This window comes from Periophthalmus magnuspinnatus, chromosome 2 (genome assembly GCF_009829125.3).
Source record: "Periophthalmus magnuspinnatus isolate fPerMag1 chromosome 2, fPerMag1.2.pri, whole genome shotgun sequence".
Classification (NCBI taxonomy): Eukaryota; Metazoa; Chordata; class Actinopteri; order Gobiiformes; family Gobiidae; genus Periophthalmus; species Periophthalmus magnuspinnatus.
This window is the reverse complement of record NC_047127.1, coordinates 8,246,784-8,269,223: the sequence shown is the minus strand read 5'-3', so window position 1 is coordinate 8,269,223 and position 22,440 is coordinate 8,246,784. Positions and strand designations below refer to the sequence as shown.

General features: G+C 39.8%; 1 protein-coding gene across 1 annotated transcript; it reads right to left on the bottom strand.

Moving 5' to 3' along the window:
• igfbp2a (insulin-like growth factor binding protein 2a) lies at positions 1 to 20,504 on the bottom strand. The gene is made up of 4 exons (XM_033979440.2): positions 19,903 to 20,504; positions 3,786 to 3,970; positions 1,556 to 1,696; positions 1 to 899 (listed from the first exon to the last, which is right to left on the bottom strand). Exons 1-4 carry the CDS (start codon positions 20,267 to 20,269, stop codon positions 741 to 743), a joined length of 852 nt encoding a protein of 283 aa, XP_033835331.1. The 5' UTR covers positions 20,270 to 20,504; the 3' UTR covers positions 1 to 740.
• Between the last annotated feature and the right edge of the window lie 1,936 nt (positions 20,505 to 22,440).

The window sequence follows — 22,440 nt, the reverse complement described above, 5'->3', positions numbered from 1 at the left end:
TACGTGGAAATGGTTTTAATCGTGTTATTTCAAGTCAAGTGCAGAATTTTTAGTACTTTGCAATGTGTTAAATTCACATGTAGTCAAGTCTACTCTAGAACCATACAAGTCTTCTGCAGTTACATACAGTCTGTAAATGTTCTTAAAAACGCTGTACCTGATTTTTTTGTTTTGTTATTGTCTTAAAAATGTGAAAAAAACAGAACTACTAACGTTACTACTACTAGTTTGCAGCGATCCACAGTTACTCCTCACTTACCTAATGCATTCAGAGCACCTTAATCACTCACCATGATGATTTTATAAGCACTTTTCACAACTTTCAGAGGTGGACTTTTGCTACTTCCTCGTTCACGGATGGCGAAACGCTTTCGAATTAGACGCAGATAGCACACAGCGGACTCATTTTGACCTGAAGAGCTGATAATGCTAACAACAACTAGCATGCTAATCGCGCACCAGCCTTAATTCTTGGTTCGCAGAGGATAAAAACGTTTAACAGTTAGTTGCAGACAGCACACAGAGGTCTCGTTTTGACCTCAAGAGCTGCTTTGGATTTTTTTTTTTAATATATAACGAGAAAAAAACAGGTACAGCCCTTTTAAGTACCATTATTTTAGTTGAACATTTTACAAATCTAAAACTATGCTCTATATGGTTTAGTGCTGGTACAATCGTGAAGATGACGATGACGTTGTAAATAGCTTACTCAGATGTTTTGGTTTGGTTATAGTTTTGGTTCATATTTGGTCCAGGTCGGGCAGCTCCAGGTCTTGCTCAGTGAGGTACTGGGCGCAGTTGGGGTCCCCTCTGACGGTGGGGGCGGCCGGGATGGGGCGTCCCGTGTGCGGGTTGACGCACCAGCACTCCCCCCTCTGGCCGTGGAGGGACATCTTACACTGCAAGACAAGAGTGTAAGTATTAGTAGTAGTAGTAGTGGTAGTAGTAGAAATAATGGTAGTAGTAGAAGTAATGGTAGTATTAGTAGTAGTAGTAGTAGTAGTGGTAGTGGTAGTGGTAGTGGTAGTGGTAGTAGAAATAATGGTAGTTGTAGTTGCTGTTGTTGTGGTTAGTAGTAGTTGTAGTAGAAGTATCAGCAGTTTTAGTTGTGGACGTAGTAATAGCAGTAGTTTTAGATATAGTAGTAATAGCTAATCCACTATCTGTATAGCGTTTTACCGTGGTGGAGATAGTAGTAGTGGTAGTATTTGTAGTATTAAAACTTCTACCAACACCAATAATGCTTACTCCTTTTACACCTAACTGTTTATACTACTACTACTACTACTACTACTACTACTACTACTACTACTACTACTACTACTACTACTACTACTACAGATAGGGTCCAATGCAACTACTCCCACTTAATTTACAGTATGAATGTTACTGCTACCACTTTCTGGGTTTTAGCTTTTAAATACTAGTAGTAATATTGTTCTAGTCATAGTAGTGGCATGGACAATAATTAAAGTAATATTTCTATTTACTTTAACTTCACCCCACATACTTTATTTTGTTGTATATTCCCAGTGTGTTGCACATGTGTGGTTACCTGTTTGAGGTTATAGTGCCCCCTCCTGTCACAGTTGGGGATGTGCAGGGCGTACAGATCCTCCAGGGGACCTCTGTTATCTCGGAAGGGCATCTTGGAAATCCTCTCCAGAACCTGGTCCAACTCCTGCTGGCACTGCGTCTGTACGAAATATGCACAAACAAATCTTAAACTTGTGATACAGACAGTTGAATCATTTGGAGAACTTTGCAGGGTCTCACATATCTCAAATAAACGTACAAAGTTTAACAAAATATTTCAGAAAACCTTTTGTTGTCTATTATTACACCACCATATATTTCTTTTCAAATCGTTTCGAAAAAGGATATTGTAGCAATCAGTACCACCTTTTTCAACTTTTTTGCTAATAAACAAGACATTGCTGCATGTCCTATCTTTCAAATGGTCAAAAGTCCTCAAAATGGCGCCGGGAACTGAAATACTTGCCAATAAAAAGCCATGAAATACAGTTAAAATGACTGCTAAAGTGTGACGTTTTGGTTGTTGTGTTAGAGCTCAGTATAAGCTTCAATTTGGCGGATAAAAGTACACAAAGTTCCCCAAATATTACTCACATTGTACTACAAATCAACGGTCCGATGTGTTAGTTCCCTGTACTCAAACGTGGGTAGTACTCAGTTACTTTTCCCCCTGCACATTACAAGTACTAAAACAATGTTATCCTCAGATACCATGCTTCTACCTCTACTAGATTAATATATTGTACATTGTAACAACATTCTTACTTGACTCATTTGTGTACTTATATTATTCTGAAGTAACTGTACTCTTGGCTCCTGTCTGTACTCCATGCAGGTTGTGCCAGTGACCGCAGGTTTACCTCCCTCTCCCCTGGGCCCCGCGCCTCCTCCTCACACAGAGCCCGTGTGTTGGGTGAGTCTGGCCTAACCTTTGAAATGCTTTTATGGAGGATGGAAACAGGAGCAGGGCCCAGGTGGAGAAACAACGTCATGTGTTTTTTTGTTTTTTTTTACGGCAGGAAAATCTCCCCACGGACTGTTCATTTACTCATCTTTTTTAAGTACTAAATATTGTACCATAGAACACCGGACATTGTATTTTCATTTTAGTAGTATTTTTTTTAACTACACTGGGCACAATTCTTGACCCATATTAACACATGCTGCTCTAACAAGTGTCATTTTATAATTTGCAGTATTAGTAGTGGTAGTAGTAATCTCGTTTTTAGGAAGTTCCAGGACACTTTTGGGTTTTTTTGAGTAATGTAATTTAGGAAGGTGTCCACAAGGAGGCAGAACTGTGCTGCTACAACTACTACCAACTACTACAATCACTACAACCCACTATAGTTTGCAGTTGTTCATGCCACTACTGTTGTTGTTATTATCTTTATGACTACTACTACTACTACTACTACTACTACTACTACAGGGCACTTCTAATACTGTTTAATCTTAGGTTTTCATAGCAAAAACACATTACTTCTGGTGGATGTTTTGACACACTCCAAAAAGCGTTTACTACTACTAGGCCTGCGATTACTACTGCTACCATAACACAGAGACTGATCACGCCACACAGCAAGAAGGTTGCAGGTTCGAATCCTGACAGGTTGCCCCAGCGGCATTGAAGGATGGGTCAAATGTAGAGGACAAGTTTCCCTCACAAGGAAAACACACCTGGAGTTGTGTTTTGTTTCATTCACACGTTTGAGTAACCCCGTATTTATTAGTCTGTCTACATCTTGAAAGCTCAAAATGCTCTGTTCCACCTTGTGATGTCATGAAGTGGTAGTTTTCAAATTAACAGCTACTTTTTACCTTTTGCTCAGTAGAGATTAGCAATTCCAGGGCTAAATTTGTCCAAATGATTCTAGTGAAGGTGTGTGGAGTTTAAAAATACAGTGGAGCACTTCCTGTATTACCACATGACATCACAAGGTGGAACAGATTGTTTTATGTTTGAGAGCCTAAATATACAGGTTTGTGTGTTAAACATGTGTGAATGAAACAAAACACAACTCCAGGTCTGTTTTTGATGAGGAAACAACATTATAACGTAGATCGGAAAATTGCGTAATACGGGCCCTTTAAGTACACCTTACTACTGCTACTACTACTACTACTACTACAACTGTAACTAACTCACTACATGCTGCTACTGCACTTGCACTTTTGACTAACTTCGATTTACTTCTCAGTTTTTCTCTCAAATTGCACTGACTCTTTTGTGTAGTTGTGGTGTGTACCTGTTTCGGGCGTGCCGGCTTGACCTCCTCCACCTTGTTGGTCTTCATCTTGGTCTTGAGCTCCTGTCTGTGCTGCCTGACCGCGGTCTCTTTGGGTCCCAGCCACGGGGCCTGTTTGCTGGGCTTCTGCAGCAGGACCGGCCCCTCACTGACCCCCTGCTCTGGAAGTGCCTCCACCACATCACCTGAGAACATAAGAAACAAGTATGTATCTAGTGAATACTGCTGTTTTGGTGAAATAATAGTATGAAAATATAGGGTAATGCAAAAAAATATCATCTTACCACATCATCAAAACTATAAGGTGATTTGTTTGGTTGATTTTAATAAAGCCCATAGACTAATGGGCTAAGGTAATGTGATGTCGCCCAGAGCGTTCACCTCTAGTCAAATGGAGCTCATCGAGGTTAGCAGTTATACCGGCGAATTTGGAGCCAAGTTCTGTATTTGGAATTCTGTCCGCGAGTATCATAGCAACCAAAGAGCCAATCTAGAGCAAAGCTGTTGAAGGTAACGCCCCCTTCCTGCTCGCATCGCTGGTTTAGCAGGGAGCAGGCGCTTAGCAACGCTGTCAATCAAACCTGTTGCGAACGCTAGTGGGAGCAACCTCAGGGAAAGAAGGCGCCTGATTTGTCTCTTTTTAATGTTCATATCTTAATTTATGGAAACAACAGTGAATAAAGGATCATGTAGAGCAGGTTAATATGAACATTTTAAGACTAAAATGATGAGTCTGACAGCAGCAGTTACAGAGAGAGGGGTGACAGTTTTCAATGGAAAGTGAATTGGAGCCAGAGCCACAAGTGCGCTCATGCTCACTTCCTGTTTGGAACGCGACGTCTAGCAGGTTAGCTATGTCCATTTATATATAGAGTCTGTGATAAAGACAGATAAAAACACAAAATAGTGCGGTTTGATGCATGCAGCTAACTGAATGACACTGGGTTACCACATCAATAACCCACATTCCACCATTAGCCTGCAATACTAACCCCGATGAAACACAACAGCTGTTACCGTAGCAATTAACAATTCAAAAACAAATATTTTATCTTTTGAGTGGTCATGAGTAACCCATGAATAGAGCTCAGGATTGTGTCGTCAGAGTCGTTACCTCCTTTTTTTTTTACATTCAATCCCGACATAAGTATCCATAGAGAATTCCATCCATAAGTCAGGCAAAATATACACGAAAGTAGTGTAAAATTTCACACTTGATATTAAGGAGTAGACACGATACAGTTTCCGATAGCAAGATGATAATAGTAAAAACTGTAGTAAAATCTTCTACCTATGATCAGTTGGGCCAATTCAGCAGGAGGCTTCAGAGGGCCAACAGAAATTGACATGAGGACCGCATTTGGCCCCTGAACCGTAGTTTGGACACCCCTGTTTGAAAGCTATTCAGGAAAGGTTCTTTTCTGTCCTGTGAATGTGACTTTTTTTTTACTGTTGATACTTGTTCAAAAGAGTATCTCGTTTCGATATTAGTTTTGTACTTCTGACAATATTAAACAAAAAAATCTGGCAGTGTGAACATGTAGGCTAGTTATTTAGCAAAATCTTAAATGTTTTTTTGTGAAAGCCTAACAACATGTTTTACACACTTAAAGGCAGACAAGGCAACTCAAAGAAACCACAATGTTTTTAAAGGTTCAAAATTATAGCTTTCATTACATGCAGTACAGCTGATTCACTTCTGCACAGCTCAGCTCTGCCTTCAAAGCTCAGCCCAACAGTAGACTACAGTAGCCTAGCAATGAACACCCATGTGTCTGCCATTTTGGGTGGGAAAAATGTTTGACCTCTGACCTCTGGTGTGGGTCTGTTTGCGTAGCGAACCATTTAGTGTGTTTCTGCTGTCATTTTAGTAACAGATGATTCTTCTGGAGTGTGCAAATGGACTGAACGAGGCACCACTTCACACACCTCATTTTTCATAACTGTCAAACTCAGAGGCGCTGTCGAACAAAAAGGTTTTACATGGCTGGACTGACCTGGTGCAAATCAGGTATGTTAACAACCTATCCATAAGCTAACCCAAACCCTAGCATACATACATTTTTATTCACTAGTTGGCATATATATATATAAACCTATGTCACAGTAGCCACAGTTGTCTAATTAGCATTAGCTATTAAATGAATGTCTTTAATTTAGTGGCAGGGTTGGGCCATATGACAAAATTTTCATTATATTTTATTTTGTCTTATTAAAACAACAAAAATGGCTCTCAATATTGATTTCCTGAACATAAAACAGACAAAGTCTACCATCTGCTAACCACATGCTTTTACTGAGGACTGGCTGTACACCTCTCCATTAAAAAGCCATTGATGGTTAGAAATGACTCAATCCCGATTAAAATTCAATTAATTACACAACCCTACTTGGGAGCATTATACTCAGAGGTTCTAGTGCAAACAATAGGCCTACATGTCCATGAGTGATTCCTGCGTCTGTCCTGACTTTGACCATCTCTCTCTCTCTGCACAGAGCTTTGTCAAACATCAACTCCCTGCTCAAACACATGGGGCAAACAGCCAGAGGCCATCAGGTCCGACAGAGCTCTTCCCCCGACACCAGAGGAGCAGCTTAACATCAAGATCTGGCCAGAAATAACAGAAACTGTCCATGTGAAATACAGGAGATCAATCAACTAATATCTGGCACAAATGTATATATCTATATCTATCTATCTATCTATCTATCTATCTATCTATCTATCTATCTATCTATCTATCTATCTATCTATCTATCTATCTATCTATCTATCTATCTATCTATATATATATATATATATATATATATATATATATCTATATCTATCTATATGTGTATATATATATATATATATCTATATATATATATATATATATATATATATATATATATATATATATATATATATATATATACATATATATATATATATATATATATATGTTCTATCGGTGTGTCCTTAGGCAAGACATTTAGCCTACATTGTCTAGTATGAAAGTGATGTTTGAGTGTTGGTGGTGATCAGAGAGGCCAATGGCACAGATTGGCAGCCACATTTCCATAAGTCTGTCCCAGGGCAGCTGTGGCTACAATAGTAGCTTACCACCACTGAGTGTGGAGACAATGAATGACTACAATGTAGCACTATGAGAGGCTTTGTCGAGCCTGTAAAGTGCATTACAAGTGTTAATGCATCAATATGATATATTTCTTTTCACAGGTTTCTCTACAGTCTTCACTTCACACCTAAGGGTAAAAAAATTAACTAAACTTTTTTTTTATCCTCCTACAGAAAAGAAAAAAAAATACAATGCTTTTACTGAGGCTGGAAAAAAGAAGCAGAGAAAGAGGAGCAGAGGAGCAGAGGAGGAGTACAGGGCATCCAGTGACAGTTTTGCACAGGGGTCAAAGGTTAACTGGAGTCAGGTGTGTATGTGTGAACAGAGCAGAACCAACACAGGAGTGGAGCTTTGGCTTTGTTCAATCCTGTTACGTAATCCCCACAAGTGCAACTCCATCACTCCCTTTTCACTGGAAACATGAGACGAACCCTCCAATCGCTATGTTTTTGTTTCTAATGACAGCAGCAGATATCGCTCCACAGGGAATAAACCAGGAAATGACCAATATATCCACTTACAGTGGATTAGCACACATTATGTACATTCAAATGACTGCTTTTATACACATCCTTAAACGGAACTACTGCAAAAGTCTTCAAAACATAAAAAAAATAATTTGACTTTAAAATAATGTATGGGAATAAAAATATTGTATTTATAAATGCTTCATTCAGCATTTTTTTTAATTATGTGCCTCTCAGACCAATCACATGATCACACTGAAACATTAGCACAAACAAAAACTCATTTTACTGAGTGGGGCTGCATTTAATTAAAGGTGCATTATGTAATTTTTCTTGTGCTCCTGCTGGCTTGTCTCCTTGGAGATGTTATGGCTTTGCCTGTAATGTTCCGCAGTACAATATTAAACTATTTTGCAGTTATTCAGTTCCGGGTACTTTTACTGCTAGAGAATACTTTGTGAAGCATGTATTCCTGCTTTAAGTGGGGTCACCTCTGCACAGATCTGACCCGTAACTTAACATAAATATAGGTAATATGTTTTGGACAGTTCCCTATTGATGCCATCACGCTAGAGAGAATTCTGTACAAAGGTTTGGCACAATTTACCCATAAGAAACACATTTTTTTCTATACTTTAAACATTATTTTAACTAAATAAAGGTGTTTTCTTATCATTTTATTTGTCAAATACTAATTTATGTGCACAATAGAAGAGTTTTGGCCTGTTGTACTGCATAGTTGCTAGGTAACAGCTACGGAATTCCCTAGTGTGATGTCATGATTTAACCAGGAAGTAAAATTTGAAACCTAAAAAATTGCCAAACTGGGAAAACTTGTAAAAAAAAATGTCACTTAAATCTTAAATATAATGATTTTAGCTGTGTTTTAGCAAAATGACAAGTCTAAACTGTCACTTTAACGTTCTAATGGCGACTACTCAAGTTGCGGGCCGTCACCCAAAGAAGTTACTATCCCCACTCAGTAAAATGAGTTTGAGTCTCCATTTGGATCATTACATTGTTGTTGCAGGGGTCATGCGGAGGTCAGGAGCCGCTCTGGGGTGCGCTCCGTGGTCCAGCCGTGACCCAACGGAGGTGTGGATCAGCAGAGTCAACAGCAGCAGCCCTCTGTCCAGTCTGCTGCCCGCGCTAAGCCCCACACAATGGAGCCTGGATGTGCCTACAACAACCTCCACCCACGCCCGCACGGAGGTGGCACAGGCAGGGCTACTGTCCAGACTGCACTGGGCCAACAGCCACAGAAGAGCAGAGTGTAAGTTCATTAATACAGAGGTGGGTGATAATACAAGATAATATTAAAGGCTCTGATTAAAAAACATGAAATAACAAAACATTTAAACAGTTTGCAGGATTTCAAACTTTTTCGTAATTATTCACCATGATGAGTTTATAAGCTCTCTTCACAACTTTCAGAGGCCACTAACTAACAGCATTTTAACAGTGCACCAACATCCTGGTTCACAGCCGCTTTTACAGTATATCTGTGCTGGGAGAACATACATATATACAACATATTTTACTTAAGTATTTTCCGGACTATACGTCGCTCTGGAGTATAAGCCGCACCAGCCAAAAAATGCAAAATAATGAAGAAAAAACATATATAAGTCACATTTTGGCGGGGGGAATTTATTTTACAAAATCCAAGACCAAGAACAGACATTTTATCTTTAAAGGCAAGTTAATATATAATAACAAATATATAATAAAATGCTGAACAACAGGCTGAATATCAGTACAGCACGCTAACGTAACATATTTATATTTATTCAGCGACATGAAGCATAGACAGTACTGAACACGTGTTTGTTATGTTAACATAAGATATTAACAGTTAATCAGATAACTCTCAATCTCACTCCAAATCACTAAATCCATTGCGGTCTCGTGCGGTTGTTAGTGTGATAATAATGAAGATGTGAAATTATATATTTTAATAATTTCACATATAAGTCACGTCTGAGTATAAGTCGCACCCCTGGACAAACTATGAAAAAAAAAGCAACATAGTACGGAAGATATGGTATTTTTGTATTTTTAAGTCATTTGTATGACTTATACTCAAATATATTTAACTTTCTAATCATGTCTGACCATTTACCGCCTTCTACTGCGATTGTCTTCTGTAAAGGTGCGTAAATTTGCCAAAATGTACTCAATGTACTCAAGTAAAAGTACCATAACTTCAAAATAATATTACTCGTTACAACAGAAAGAGTACCCAACATTACTCAAGTAAGAATACTGTTACTATATCTAATAAAGTAGGGTATCTGAAAATCCCTGCAAGTCAAATTACAATTAATAGTTCAGAGGTGACTCAAAGTAATGTAAGAATTGCCCAACCAAATCTTCTCCATTTTGGCCCAGTTTGTTTGACGCTGGAAAACGTAGTACTTTCACAATCCAGTGGAGAGGTGAGAACATGCCGTGGCCCAGTGGAGCTGTTGACAGACTGCCAGAGATGGAGCACATGTGCTTTATCAGGCATTACTAAACCCTATACCACTGTCCAAAAAGTCCAGTCAGCAGAGCGCACACTGTATGTTTAGCCTCGAGGCCTCAGCTCTCCGATAGCCACCTGGAGGAGGATCTGGGCAGGTTCTGACAAGTGCCCCAAACACCTAAAGCTAAAGACTGAGCAGAAGAGGTGAGGGTCTGAAGTGGAAGTGGGCCAAGCGTGAAGCGGCAAGAGATGGGGCCCGTTTTGAAGCCGCTACACCTCATTTTCAGTCCGTCTTCAAAATGTGAAAAGCAGAACTAGATTGCAGGGATCCAAAGCTATTCCACACTTACCTCATGCATTCCGACCATCCTAATTATTCTCTGCAATGAGTTTACAAGCCCTTTTCACAACTTTTAGAGACAGAGTTTTGCAGTCACGGTAATGCTCAAATATCAGCATGCTAACAGCGCACTTCCTGGTGCACGGACGATAAAATGTTTTAGAATTAGCTGCAGAAAAAGCACAGCAGACGTTTTTTTTTTTGCAGCTGCTTTTACAAAATATCTGTTCTGGGCGAAAGGAATTCTGGGTATAAACACTTAAATTATTTACAGAATTAAAAAATGCTCTACAAAACATTTCTAGTGGAAAATGCAGCACCTGCTTGTCTCTTTAAAGATATTATCGGTTTGCGTTGAATGTTCCACAGTATGGCGTTAGCTGGTCTATCTCCATGGACACCAGAGGTTAAATCTGTAGGAATTTTTCATAGTAAGAATGCATGTAATTACGCAAGAATGACAGGTTTAAAGCGCCTATGACGAGTTAAACTACACTTTTGACTAAAACACAGTTAAGATCGGTATATTTTCAATTTTACTGAAAAATAATTTTAAAATGTCCCCAGTTTGGCCATTTTTTTAGGTTTCAAATTTTACTTCCTGGTTGGAAATCATGACATAACGACTGCCTAGCAACCATGTCGTACGCTGAGCCAAAACCCGTCTAATGTACACAGGAATTAATATATGACAAATACAATGACATGATGTGAAATAATGTTTAAAGTATCAGAAGAAATTTGTTTCTAACGTGTGAATTGTGTCGAACTTTTGGACAGAAATTGATAAGAATTGATCAATATATCGATTCTTACTAATATTGTCACGATATTGGTTTTCAAGTGTCGACTTATTATGGAAAAAAATCCCTGATATTTACCACACTAATTTATAGTTTAATTTGTGAACTTTGTGACAATTTCTTGGCCTTGTTTCCCATTTCAAAATATTTATATCGGCATCGTCAGACAACAAGACAAATCTAATCAAAATCAATACCGTGCTTTTGTGTTTCATTTTATTTTACAATCCATTCACTTGTTGCGCAGCACTTGAGACATTTTCAGTCACATTTTGGCACAATCCCTAAAACGTGGCGCCCACCTCGTTGTTTTGGAATGACCTTGGAAGGAAGAATCCAGAGCTATTCTCATCCCATGTTCCGTCTAGACTCCCCCACAGGTATACACAGGAATGCCCCTTGTTAGCGCACACATGGTTATTCCTACAACCAGACACCTTTTTACAACAACGGGATATTTTTGGATGGACACAGGAATTCTTGGGATAGAAATCGGAATCTCCAAGGCCATTCACGGCACAGTCAAAACAACGGACCACCTTTCTCATCTGATTAGGGCCTTACTGTGGGAAAGGAACATTTGGGTGGGCAGAAAATCAAGAACATTTTAATCAAATATGGAATCCTCATTATCATTTATGAAAATATACTGATTGATATAGTTTTGGACTGGGAATTTTTCAAAGGTGGTGCAAAAATGCTGGACGTAGAACGGGAAAAGATCAAGTTAGGGTGAGTTTTGTAGCCCCATTTTGATGATAGTGTGAACTTTGGCTACCACAGAGCCCACTTTGCTGACAGGTAAAAGGTATTATGTCTAACCAAATGGATCTAAAACACTACAACAAAGATTTATTTTTATTTTTTTTAATAGCCATAAAAATTGTAGTTCTGCCAATAAATCCGTACAATTTATTCACTTAACTGACAAAGTCTATACTTGATTTATGCCAGATGCCCTTCTTGTTACGGCCAGACATATACAGGTTAGAGGGTAACCTGCAAAACATCCTTAAAAGTGCACTGTGTACCTTTTCTGGTGAAAGGTTTCCATGGTTACAGTTCTGCCGAGAATGTTCCACGATATGTCATTAAACTTATCTTCTTTTATTCATTATATTACAAATTACTAAGTGCTTGTATTGCTCAAAAGTACCTTCAAAAACATGTATTCTGGCTGTGAGTGGGGTCTCCTCTTCACAGATCTGACATGTAACTTGGCCTGGCTGGTGGCATCAACGACTTATATCTAATAACTGTATTAGATAAGTTTAATGCCATATGTTTAAAGGCATACTGGGGAACTTTTGGTGAACTCCAGATGAGCATGATTGAGAGTTGGATTAGCCAATCAGGGACATGCACGGTCCGTCTTTATCAAAACAAACATGGCTGCTTATCAGGAAAAAAGCAATGGAAAAGAAAACTCACAGAGGACTGAAAAACATCATTGATTTCTGCAGAATCAATGAGTGAAGCAATAAACTGTTAATCTGAGGTGAGAGAAATGTCATTTTAGCCTCTTTTCCATAAACATGGTTTTGGGGTCACCTTTGAGTGGGTCAATTTGGTACGGTCCCTCCAGCTGAGTTGCGTTTCCATGCTCCGAGCACGCTCCGGGTTCAAGGGCAGGTCTCTGCTGACTGACTTTTCTCAAACATAACTCAGGTTTTCTTAATAAAATCTGAATCGTATCTGAATCATACGTTTAATCCTAAGGCCGATCTCAGCATTGCACAAAAGTAATTAGTAATTCCAAGTTTGTGATGCTGTGAGACGTGGCTAAAGCTAAACCTAAAAACTACCGCAGGTTTATGTTTAAGTTTTTCTGTGCTTATTTCACTTCTCTGCGCCTCTACGCTGCATTTTAACCTCTTTCTATATAAAGCATTAGGGTTTGGCTCCTATTAAGACGTATTATATGTGAGTGTCGTACGTCCATAAACAGGAAACAGCTGGTTAGGGTTAGGGTTAAATCAGCTAAACATAAGTTACCGTCACTGGAAGTACAGCAGTTTATCATAAAATCAAGTCATCGCTGGGTGAGAAATTATTTTCGGTTTATATCTGCTTTTTGACACCTTGATGATGGTTGTTTATCCAAAAAATGTCCACCTTCGAAGGGTTGAACTATATGTTTTGCCATGGACGCCGCTACCTGTGAGACCAGCCTCGTTCACACAAGCCGGTCCCAGGTCCTAACCGCGCCAGAACCCATTGGAAGGTAGTACGTCCAGTGGTCCACTTCGAACACCTCAAACAGGGCGGTACGGATCACTTTACACTGTAGAAACATTCAGGGTCCGCACTGTTCCGCCCAAACAAGGCTTTTGTTCAATGAGCTCCTTCGTTTCATATGCATCACTGTAATAAACTAATCTGATTGCACAATGCTGTCTGAATCTGGCTCGAGGCGAGACTGTGGGGGCCAGACTGATCTCCCTCTGTATAAAAAACACTCTGAACCTTTAAAATGACTGTATAGATTCTGCAGAAAAATATTTTTGGATTTCATCTGAAAAGTTACAGCCCAGAAATTCTCATGAAAACCTCCTTGCTCTTACGCAAAACATGTCCATTGTTCCCATTAGTTTTACTCCAGAACAAAGATTTACTCTTCCATTATCAATTATGTTTCTAAGACCAACTTGTAAATCTACAAAACTCAGTAAATCGTCTCCAAATCTGCTGTCAGGAGGCCTTGGCACGATTTCAAAGGCTCGGTTCAAACTCGCCCATAAAAACTGAGCATGTGGAGTTTGGAGGTGTGATTTCTGACAATCTACGGCCTCTTCGGAGAAAACACCCCACAGCGGATTCACTTCATGTGTCCAAGCAGCCTACATCTGTTAGCATCCAAACATCTTTTGTAACACGCGTAAATCTGCCACTTTCTAAAGCCAGAGCTGAAACAGGTCACCCACACACCGCATAAAAAAATCACATACCATACTCTCGGCAATGTTTTAGAATGATAGACAATAAAAGTTATGACTTGGTTTAAATGTGAAAAAAGCTATTTATAATTTAGCCCTGTATCGGATTTTTTTTTCCATATATTTGAGCAAACTTTGTCTTGCCCCAGTGCACATATATTCTACTCTCAAAAAAAGTCGCCACCTAGATTTAACTAAGCAACGTAAGTACGAGCCTCAGTTGGTCCGGTCTAGTTCAGCAACAGAATGAGGTCAGCTGACACCTGAATATACTGAATGACCAGGTTATTCCATCAATGGATTTGTTCTTCCCTGATGTCACGGGCATATTCCAAGATGACAATGCCAGGATTCATCGAGCTCAAATTGTGAGACATCATTTTCACACATGGATTGTCCACCACAGAGTCCAGACCTTAACCCCATTAAGAATCTTTGGGATGTGCTGGAGAAGCTTTGTGCAGCGTCAGACTCGACCATCATCAATGCAACATCTTGGAGAAAAATGAATGCAACACTGGACGGAAATAAATCTTGTGACATTGCAGAAGTGAAATCGATCGTGCTGTAATCAAAGCTAAAGGCGGTCCAACAAAATATAAGAGTGTGTGACTTTTTTTTTTGGTGGCGACGTTTTTTTTGGCCAGGCAGTGTATAAGCAGCTCTTGAGGTCGAGCTGGGCTGGGCGATATGGGAAAAATCTCTCTCTAAATCTTCTTCCATCTTACTGAAAACATAGACAGCTGGACTTCAGGTACGTGTCAGGATCACTACAGTTTGTAAAATATATTTAGCCTATAAGCATACGCCTTAATGCTATCAACAGAAACACGAGCGATGTCTCTGCGCTAAATTAGGTCTCAAGTTTCACTCATAAATGGTGAGAAAATTGTCGTTTACTTTCCCTAACTTGGATTATAAAGAGAAGAAGCACCAGAGAAGAGATTCTGAGAGAACGAGAGGGAGTGGGACAGATGACACCACAAACACAGAGGCAGAATTTTGCAGATTTAAGTCAAAAGTTATGAAGGTTATGAACTTATTTCTACCGCAGGATTGACTGTAAACCTTCCAATTAAACTTAACATCGAGATCGACCAAAGTTTAAATCGTGATCTATTGATTTTTCGATTTCTGGCACAGTGATAGGTCAAAGTATGTTGATTGTGTGCTGTCTGCAACTATGAAGCGTTATAATATGTACGAATTTAGGATGCACTGATACCGATACTGGTGTCCAATATGAGCACTGATACTGTCAATACTGGATCGGGTATCAGCTACATGGTATAGATTAGGCCGATATCCTGGTTATTTGAAGGATAAATAACTAAATAACTGTTGCGTAACACATTTGAATCTCTTGTGTGATAAGTTAACTGTGTTTTAATAAAAAAAAGTGTAATTTCCCATCCCTGTGCTGGTATTGGGTAATATCGGGTATTGGCAGATACGTAAAAATCAATGTATCGTTATTGGAATTGAAGAAGCTGGATCGATTCAGTGTGTGTTTGCATGCTAGTTTTTGTTAGCTTCACCGTGACAACAACAATAACAACAATTCATTCATTTGTGCCTTTACTTTAAATGACATTATATAGAAAAGAATAAAACTCTAATATGAACATGTATTGGTCACAATTTTTATGTTAACCTGAAACAATTTTTTGTAATATTTCCGCTTGGACAAAAAATTATTGCTTATTTAGCCTGCCACCTGCTGCAAAATTGCGTCAAAAATCACACTTTTGACCTTTGACCTTGCCAGTACAGGTCAACCACTGTAAAACTCAACTGTAATTGATTTTTTTCCTGTCTGTAAGATAAGGACATGAAATCTATTGTGCACATTTAAAAATTCCTTTGACACTCCCTTTCTTTTAGCACGTTTTAGCTAGCTAGTTTTGGCAACGAAGCAACATAGCCTAGAATTAGCGCGCTATATGCTAGCAATTAAATCTAAAGCACTGTTTTGCGGTGCCCAAGGTGTCAGATGCATTTACTAATCTCTTTAACACTTTTAAGTCAGTTGGGGGGTTTGAGTGGATTAAAACACCCTGTGAACTTATTTTAAGACTTTCATTTTGTATCGTAGAGAAGTTTCTTGCTGGGAATCAAGTGCTAGCAGCAACAAACCGTGAGCCAAATGTAGGCAGGAGACTGATAGCAACCATCTGAAACAGCAACAAAGAGATTAGCTTAATGGCTTGTGGAACACGCAAAAGATTCACCCCACAATACTGAGATAATCGTTCTTTTTTCAAATATCTTATATATTGTAGGCTTATTCGCAATTTAAACAGTAAAATTATGTTAGCTGCTAGCATGAATTCTCAGTTTTGAAATAAATACAGCCTTTTCGCTAATTTAGTATAGCAAGCTGCAAGTATTCCCTGTTATCGAGACCACACACATCTCTAATACGAAAATGTGAGTCTGGTCATCATTCAATGTATGCTAATTCAGATGCGCGTGATTGACAGGTGTATTAGCCAATCCGGGAATACATTTGATTTGGTTCAAAATGATATGTGACAAATGAGCTCCTTTGTCACATGCGTCACTGAAATAAACAAATGTGATAGGACGGCCTTGTTTGAGCCTGACTGAAGGCGCGGCAGAGGGCGTGGTGACCAGACTACTATCCCTCTGTATAAAAAAAAATACACAGATTTAAGTCTGGGCTTGCCAGGCTATAGCAAGGAATAGAGCAAAACTGCAAATTTGGAGGTTGCGGAAGTAAATTTTTGATTCATTTTCCCCATATACTTTAAGTTTAGGCAAGGCAAGTTTATTTATATAGCGCAATTCGTACACAAGGTAATTCAAAGTGCTTTACAAAATAAGAAAGACATTAAAATCACAAAACAAAACATAAATAATCACAAATAATCATCATAACATTGAATAAAAGTTTAAAGTGTATTATTATTTTTATTAAAACAGTTATTAAATGTTACTAAAAATTGTAAGTTTTAAATGTAGACAAAAAAAAACAACAAAAAAAACAACCGCTTATAGACATTAGTTACCCCTTAGCCTCCTTTGCTTTTAAGTTTATGGAAAAAATGAAAGGGAAATTTTCTTCCAGATCCTTGCCGAGCTTTGAAGTGGGCAAGACACCAGAGCTCCACGGGTCAGTGTAAATCAGCGTGATATATCTTAATCATCAACATTCTTAAGGCTCTTTTGTACCAACAGCCCTTTCCACGATTGCTACACTTATGACACGTTATTTCCTAAAACGCACCATCAGCAAAACTGATCCAATACGTCTATAGATCTACACGTTTGTTAAGTGGCTCCCATGCTAAAGTGCAGTCAGGATCAATGCATTCCTGCCCCTGTCTGCCTGTGCTCCACTCCTCTGTGCAAACATCCAGTGTTTTCCACCCGCTCCTTCCCACTGACAGAGCACCACTCCTGGGAATCCCGGAGGTCACCAGCCTCTCTTTTGAACACCACCAAAAACAGCAGCCAGAACATGGACGAGCCAAGTTCACAACATTTGCACAGAGGATTTTAAAGCTTTTATATGGGTCTGTTTTGAAATATACATATGTGATAGATGAATCTGGGGAGAAAAAAATGTGATTGTGATTTTTCTGACAAGTAGACTTATTGCGATTGTCGATTTTGATGTTTAAAAAGTAGGATTCTGTTCCAAGTGCACATTGTAAACAACTCCAGTAGCATTAAACGCCTTTTTCCCCTGATATTTGACCAAAATGTATTCCCTCAGCACTCATTGTTATGTTTTGTATGAGCAGCTCTTCAATCAAATGTGTCGTCTGCATCTATTTAGACAAGTTTTACTCTCAGATAATCAGGAAGTGTGTATTTGCATGCTAATTGCTGCTAGGTTTACAAGTTTGGATAATACCAGTGGTGGAACAACATATAACAACATAAAAGTAGTAAAGTACAGCACTTAAGTATACATTTTAGTGCTTTGTCTGTACTTTACTTAAGTACATTTTACAGTGGATACTTTTTACTTCTACTTCATTTGAGAGCGGGTATTTGTAGTTTCTATTCCACCACATTTTTTAACAGGACTGGAAAGTAAAAATCTGTTGAATTATTGTTTGAGACTTGCTGAAAAAAGGGATTTATTTTCAACATGTTTGCAGTTTGAGTGAACAAAAATATATAGATTAAATGGATGATGCTGCTAACATTTACAACAAGTACAGTTAAATTTCAAAATCATAAATGCTAGGACCAATCCAATAGTTTCAATCAATGCTAAAAATGTGTATAACCAATAAATATACCACAGAAAAGTGTTAAAATGTAATAATTACAAACAAAATTTGAATGCAGTAAACCAAATCGTGCCTGATATGCCTTTAACATTCAAATGCAAACTGATTCTATTTCATTGTATTGGTAAACTATAATATAATCAGTTATGTTAAGTGTGCTGTGGTCCAGTGTATGGGACGTGAATGGGTTTTCTATAGGACGAGTGTGATATTGAATTATGATTGCACAGGAGTAATGAGAGTCCATGTTATGACTGAGGAAGAGTGATGGAGACTACAGCACGGCCATCAGCGGCTTCAGTCTAGACACTTCATTAAATATACAACACAGACTGACCACTGGGAGAGGAGAGGACTAAACCAGGACTAAACCAGGACTAAACCAGGACTAAAGCAGGACTAAACCAGGACTAAACCAGGACTAAACCAGGACTATATTAGGACTAAACCAGGACTAAACCAGGACTATACCAGGACTAAACCAGGACTAAACCAGGATTTAACCAGGACTATATTAGGACTAAACCAGGACTAAACCAGGACTAAACCAGGACTAAACCAGGACTAAACCAGGATTTAACCAGGAATATATTAGGACTAAACCAGGACTAAACCAGGACTAAACCAGGACTAAACCAGGACTAAACCAGGATTTAACCAGGATTTAACCAGGAATATATTAGGACTAAACCAGGACTAAACCAGGATTTAACCAGGATTTAACCAGGAATATATTAGGACTAAACCAGGACTAAACCAGGACTAAACCAGGACTAAACCAGGACTAAACCAGGATTTAACCAGGATTTAACCAGGAATATATTAGGACTAAACCAGGACTAAACCAGGACTAAACCAGGACTAAACCAGGACTAAACCAGGACTAAACCAGGATTTAACCAGGATTTAACCAGGAATATATTAGGACTAAACCAGGACTAAACCAGGACTAAACCAGGACTAAACCAGGATTTAACCAGGACTATATTAGGACTAAACCAGGACTAAACCAGGATTTAACCAGGACTATATTAGGACTAAACCAGGACTAAACCAGGATTTAACCAGGATTTAACCAGGACTATATTAGGACTAAACCAGGACTAAACCAGGATTTAACCAGGACTAAACCAGGACTAAACCAGGATTTAACAAGGACTAAACCAGGACTAAACTGGGATTTAACCAGGAGTATATTAGGACTAAACCAGGACTTTACAAGAACTAAAGCAGTACTTAACCAGGACTATATTAGGACTAAACCAGGACTGAACCAGGACTATACCAGGACTAAACCAGGACTATACAAGAACTAAAGCAGTACTTAACCAGGACTATATTGGGACTAAACCAGTACTACACCAACACTAAACCAGGACTATACATGGACTATACCAGGACTATGCCAGGGCTATGCCAGGACTAAACAAGCTCTAAACCCAGGATAACATCACATGTGGCCAACAAGTCTAACCCATCCAAGATAAGTCATGCGGGTAGTGTACTGCACAAACAGAGCCACAGAGCAGACAAAACCATGATATCATTTGCAGATCACAGAGCCATGCATGATGCCATTACCCTGTGCCATTCAGTGACTAGGCCCATGGGGCTGAAGTCGGACTATGAGGGCAAAACTAGACCCGGGCTGGATCAATTCTAAACCTTGTAGCCCCGTGTTACACCCCCGGGACGGGCAGGAGAGTGCACTGACCGCTGGTGTGCTGCTGGGGCTCGCTGCTGAGCGTGGTCACCTCCTGCTCCACTCTGCGCCGGCACTGGCCCATGCCTTGCACCAGTTGCTCCAGCGGCAGCTCGGCCCCGGGCGTGGGGTAGCACCGCAGTCCCGTGGCACACCTCGGCGTGTACACCCCGCACGTGTGGCCCTCCTGACGCGCGCACACGGGGCAGCAGCCACAGCCCGGCTCCCGGACGATCTCCGCGCAGCTCTCCGTGAGCCGGGGACACAGCGCTTGGCGCTCGGCCGTGCAGCCCGGGCAGCGAAACACCATGTCCGCCCCAGAGACACCGGACAGAACCGCGGACAGGACAAGCACGCTGCAGCCCGCAGACCAGATCATGATTACGGCGAGTGAGGAGGGTGTGGGTCGGTCTCAGCGGCGGATGGAGCGACCCCAGAGAGAACAGGTGAAGAGGAGGGGGCTGCTGGGTCCTACAGGTTCCCGGGTTCGAGGCACACTGGACGGAGAGGGATTATCTGAGCTGCAGAAGTGTGGGATCTGTAGAGCCGAGCTTAGAGTTGCTCCAGAGGGACTGAGCCTGCAGGGGCCACAGCCCTTCAAAGAGCTTCAGCCTGAGTGAAAATGGACTTGACTTCATCTTAATAGGCTCAGATTAAACCAGCCCATGACTTTATAACATTCTGTGTTACAGCTGTTACTTGTTTATGTGGATGTCCTCACAAGTTGTAACAGGTTATCTGATCGGTCACAACCTGTAGTTTTACGACTGTCCTGTGGGCTGAAGACTGACCCCTGTGGAACCCCTTTGCCACTTTTCATCTGTAAAGTTTGTCAGTTGTGCGTGATGTTACTTTACGGCTCTCTTTTACAGCTTATAGCCCAAACACAGACTACTTTTGTATTGGCCTATTCTATTGGTAGTTGGGATTTGGGAAAAGAAATATGTGTCCCTTTACAATTTCATGCATTATCCATTCACTGTGAACCACGTACAGTAAAGTATTCCATCTTATCTTTATTTTAAGCATATTTGTGGATGGATTCCCCGTATTACATTTCACCTTGTTTATGTCTTTCAGCAGATGCAGGCCAAGAAGCAAACATCAGGTTTACTCACAACTTTAAGTCCTCCACTCACTGTACAGGTATCCCTCTGTTTTCAATCGATCTACCAAACCAGACCTTGAACTGTCACAAACAAGCTCCTATTAACTACATCCAATGGAGCAGACTAATCTATGTTTACCACTCTAGAAATAACCGTAACCTTACACCGGAATATCGTCTTATTTTGTTTTGTGGGTCTTGGATAACCTCACTGTCATTCTCAAACCGTAGATGGAGGAGAGGGAGCGGTGGAGGGCTAAAGTTGTCCGAAAATGGGGAGTTTTTGGGGGCTAGGGGGTCAGTGGATGGTAGCCGCAGAATTCGACCAGGGTCATATGCACCAAACCAAGGCCAGTAACTTAAAATTTGTCCCAGCGGAATTGTAGAGTCAACAGAAAGGCTGGAGGGAAGCCATGACGGGTAGGAGCAGGATGGAGGAATGTACAGAGGAGAGGCTGTGTACTCAAGTTAATGTGTGTGTGGTAGTAGTAGTGTAGTACTAGTAGTAGTAGTAGTATTAGGAGTATTAGGAGCAGTAGTAGTAGTGTCAGAGCAGGCAGGTGCAGCAAGGTCGGAATGTACAGAGAAGAGACCGGGTATGCAAGTTAATATGTGTAGTAGTAGTAGTAGTAGTAGTAGTAGTAGTAGTAGTTGTAGAAGTAGTAGCAGCACTATGGGGTAGGCAAAAGCAATGTGGTGGAAAGTACATAGAAATTTTTGTATTCATAGTAGTGAGAAACATAATAGCGGTTGTGGTATTAGTAGTACTCATAGTAGTAGTAGTAGCCTAGTTGTAGTAGTATCACACAGAAGCTATGTGTGATTGTTGTAGTGGTAGTTGTAATAGTAGTAGTGGTAGTACTTGTAGTAGTAGTAGTAATAGTAATAATAGTAGCAGTTGTAGCAGTAGTAGCAGCACTATGATGTAGGCAAAAGAAATGTGGTGGAAAGTACATAGAAGCTGCTGTATTCGTAGTAGTGGGAAACAGTAGCGGTTGTAGTAGTAGTTATAGTAGTAGTAGCCTAGTTGTAATAGTATTAGTATCAGGCAAAAGCTATGTGTGGTTGTTGTAGTGGTAGTAGTAGTGGTAGTAGTAGTAGTAGTAGTAGTAGTAGCACAGTGGGATGTACAGAGATGAGACTGTATACTCAAGTTAATAATCTAGTAGTAGTTATAGTAGTTGTTTTAGTTGTAGTAGTAGTATCCGAACAGATAGGTACAGCATGGTGGAATGTATAGACAAGAGACTGTATTTTATAATGCAAAGGTAGTAGTGCAGAAATGTAGTAGTAGTAGTAGTAGTAGTAGTAGTAGTAGTAGTAGTAGTAGTAGTAGTAGTAGTAGTAGTAGTAGTAGTAGTAGTAGTAGTAGTAGTAGTAGTAGTAGTAGTAGTAGTAGTAGTAATGGTAGTAGTAATGTTAGACAAGGGAGGTGAAACATG

Bases quoted from the DNA above. Each gene is read 5' to 3' on its own strand.
- igfbp2a (XM_033979440.2), bottom strand. From the start codon at position 20,269: ATGATCTGGTCTGCGGGCTGCAGCGTGCTTGTCCTGTCCGCGGTTCTG. The intron at 1,697-3,785 runs GTACACACCACA...TATTTCGTACAG, and splicing joins AGCCGGCACGCCCGAAACAG to ACGCAGTGCCAGCAGGAGTT. The intron at 900-1,555 runs GTAACCACACAT...CTTGTCTTGCAG, and splicing joins GGCACTATAACCTCAAACAG to TGTAAGATGTCCCTCCACGG.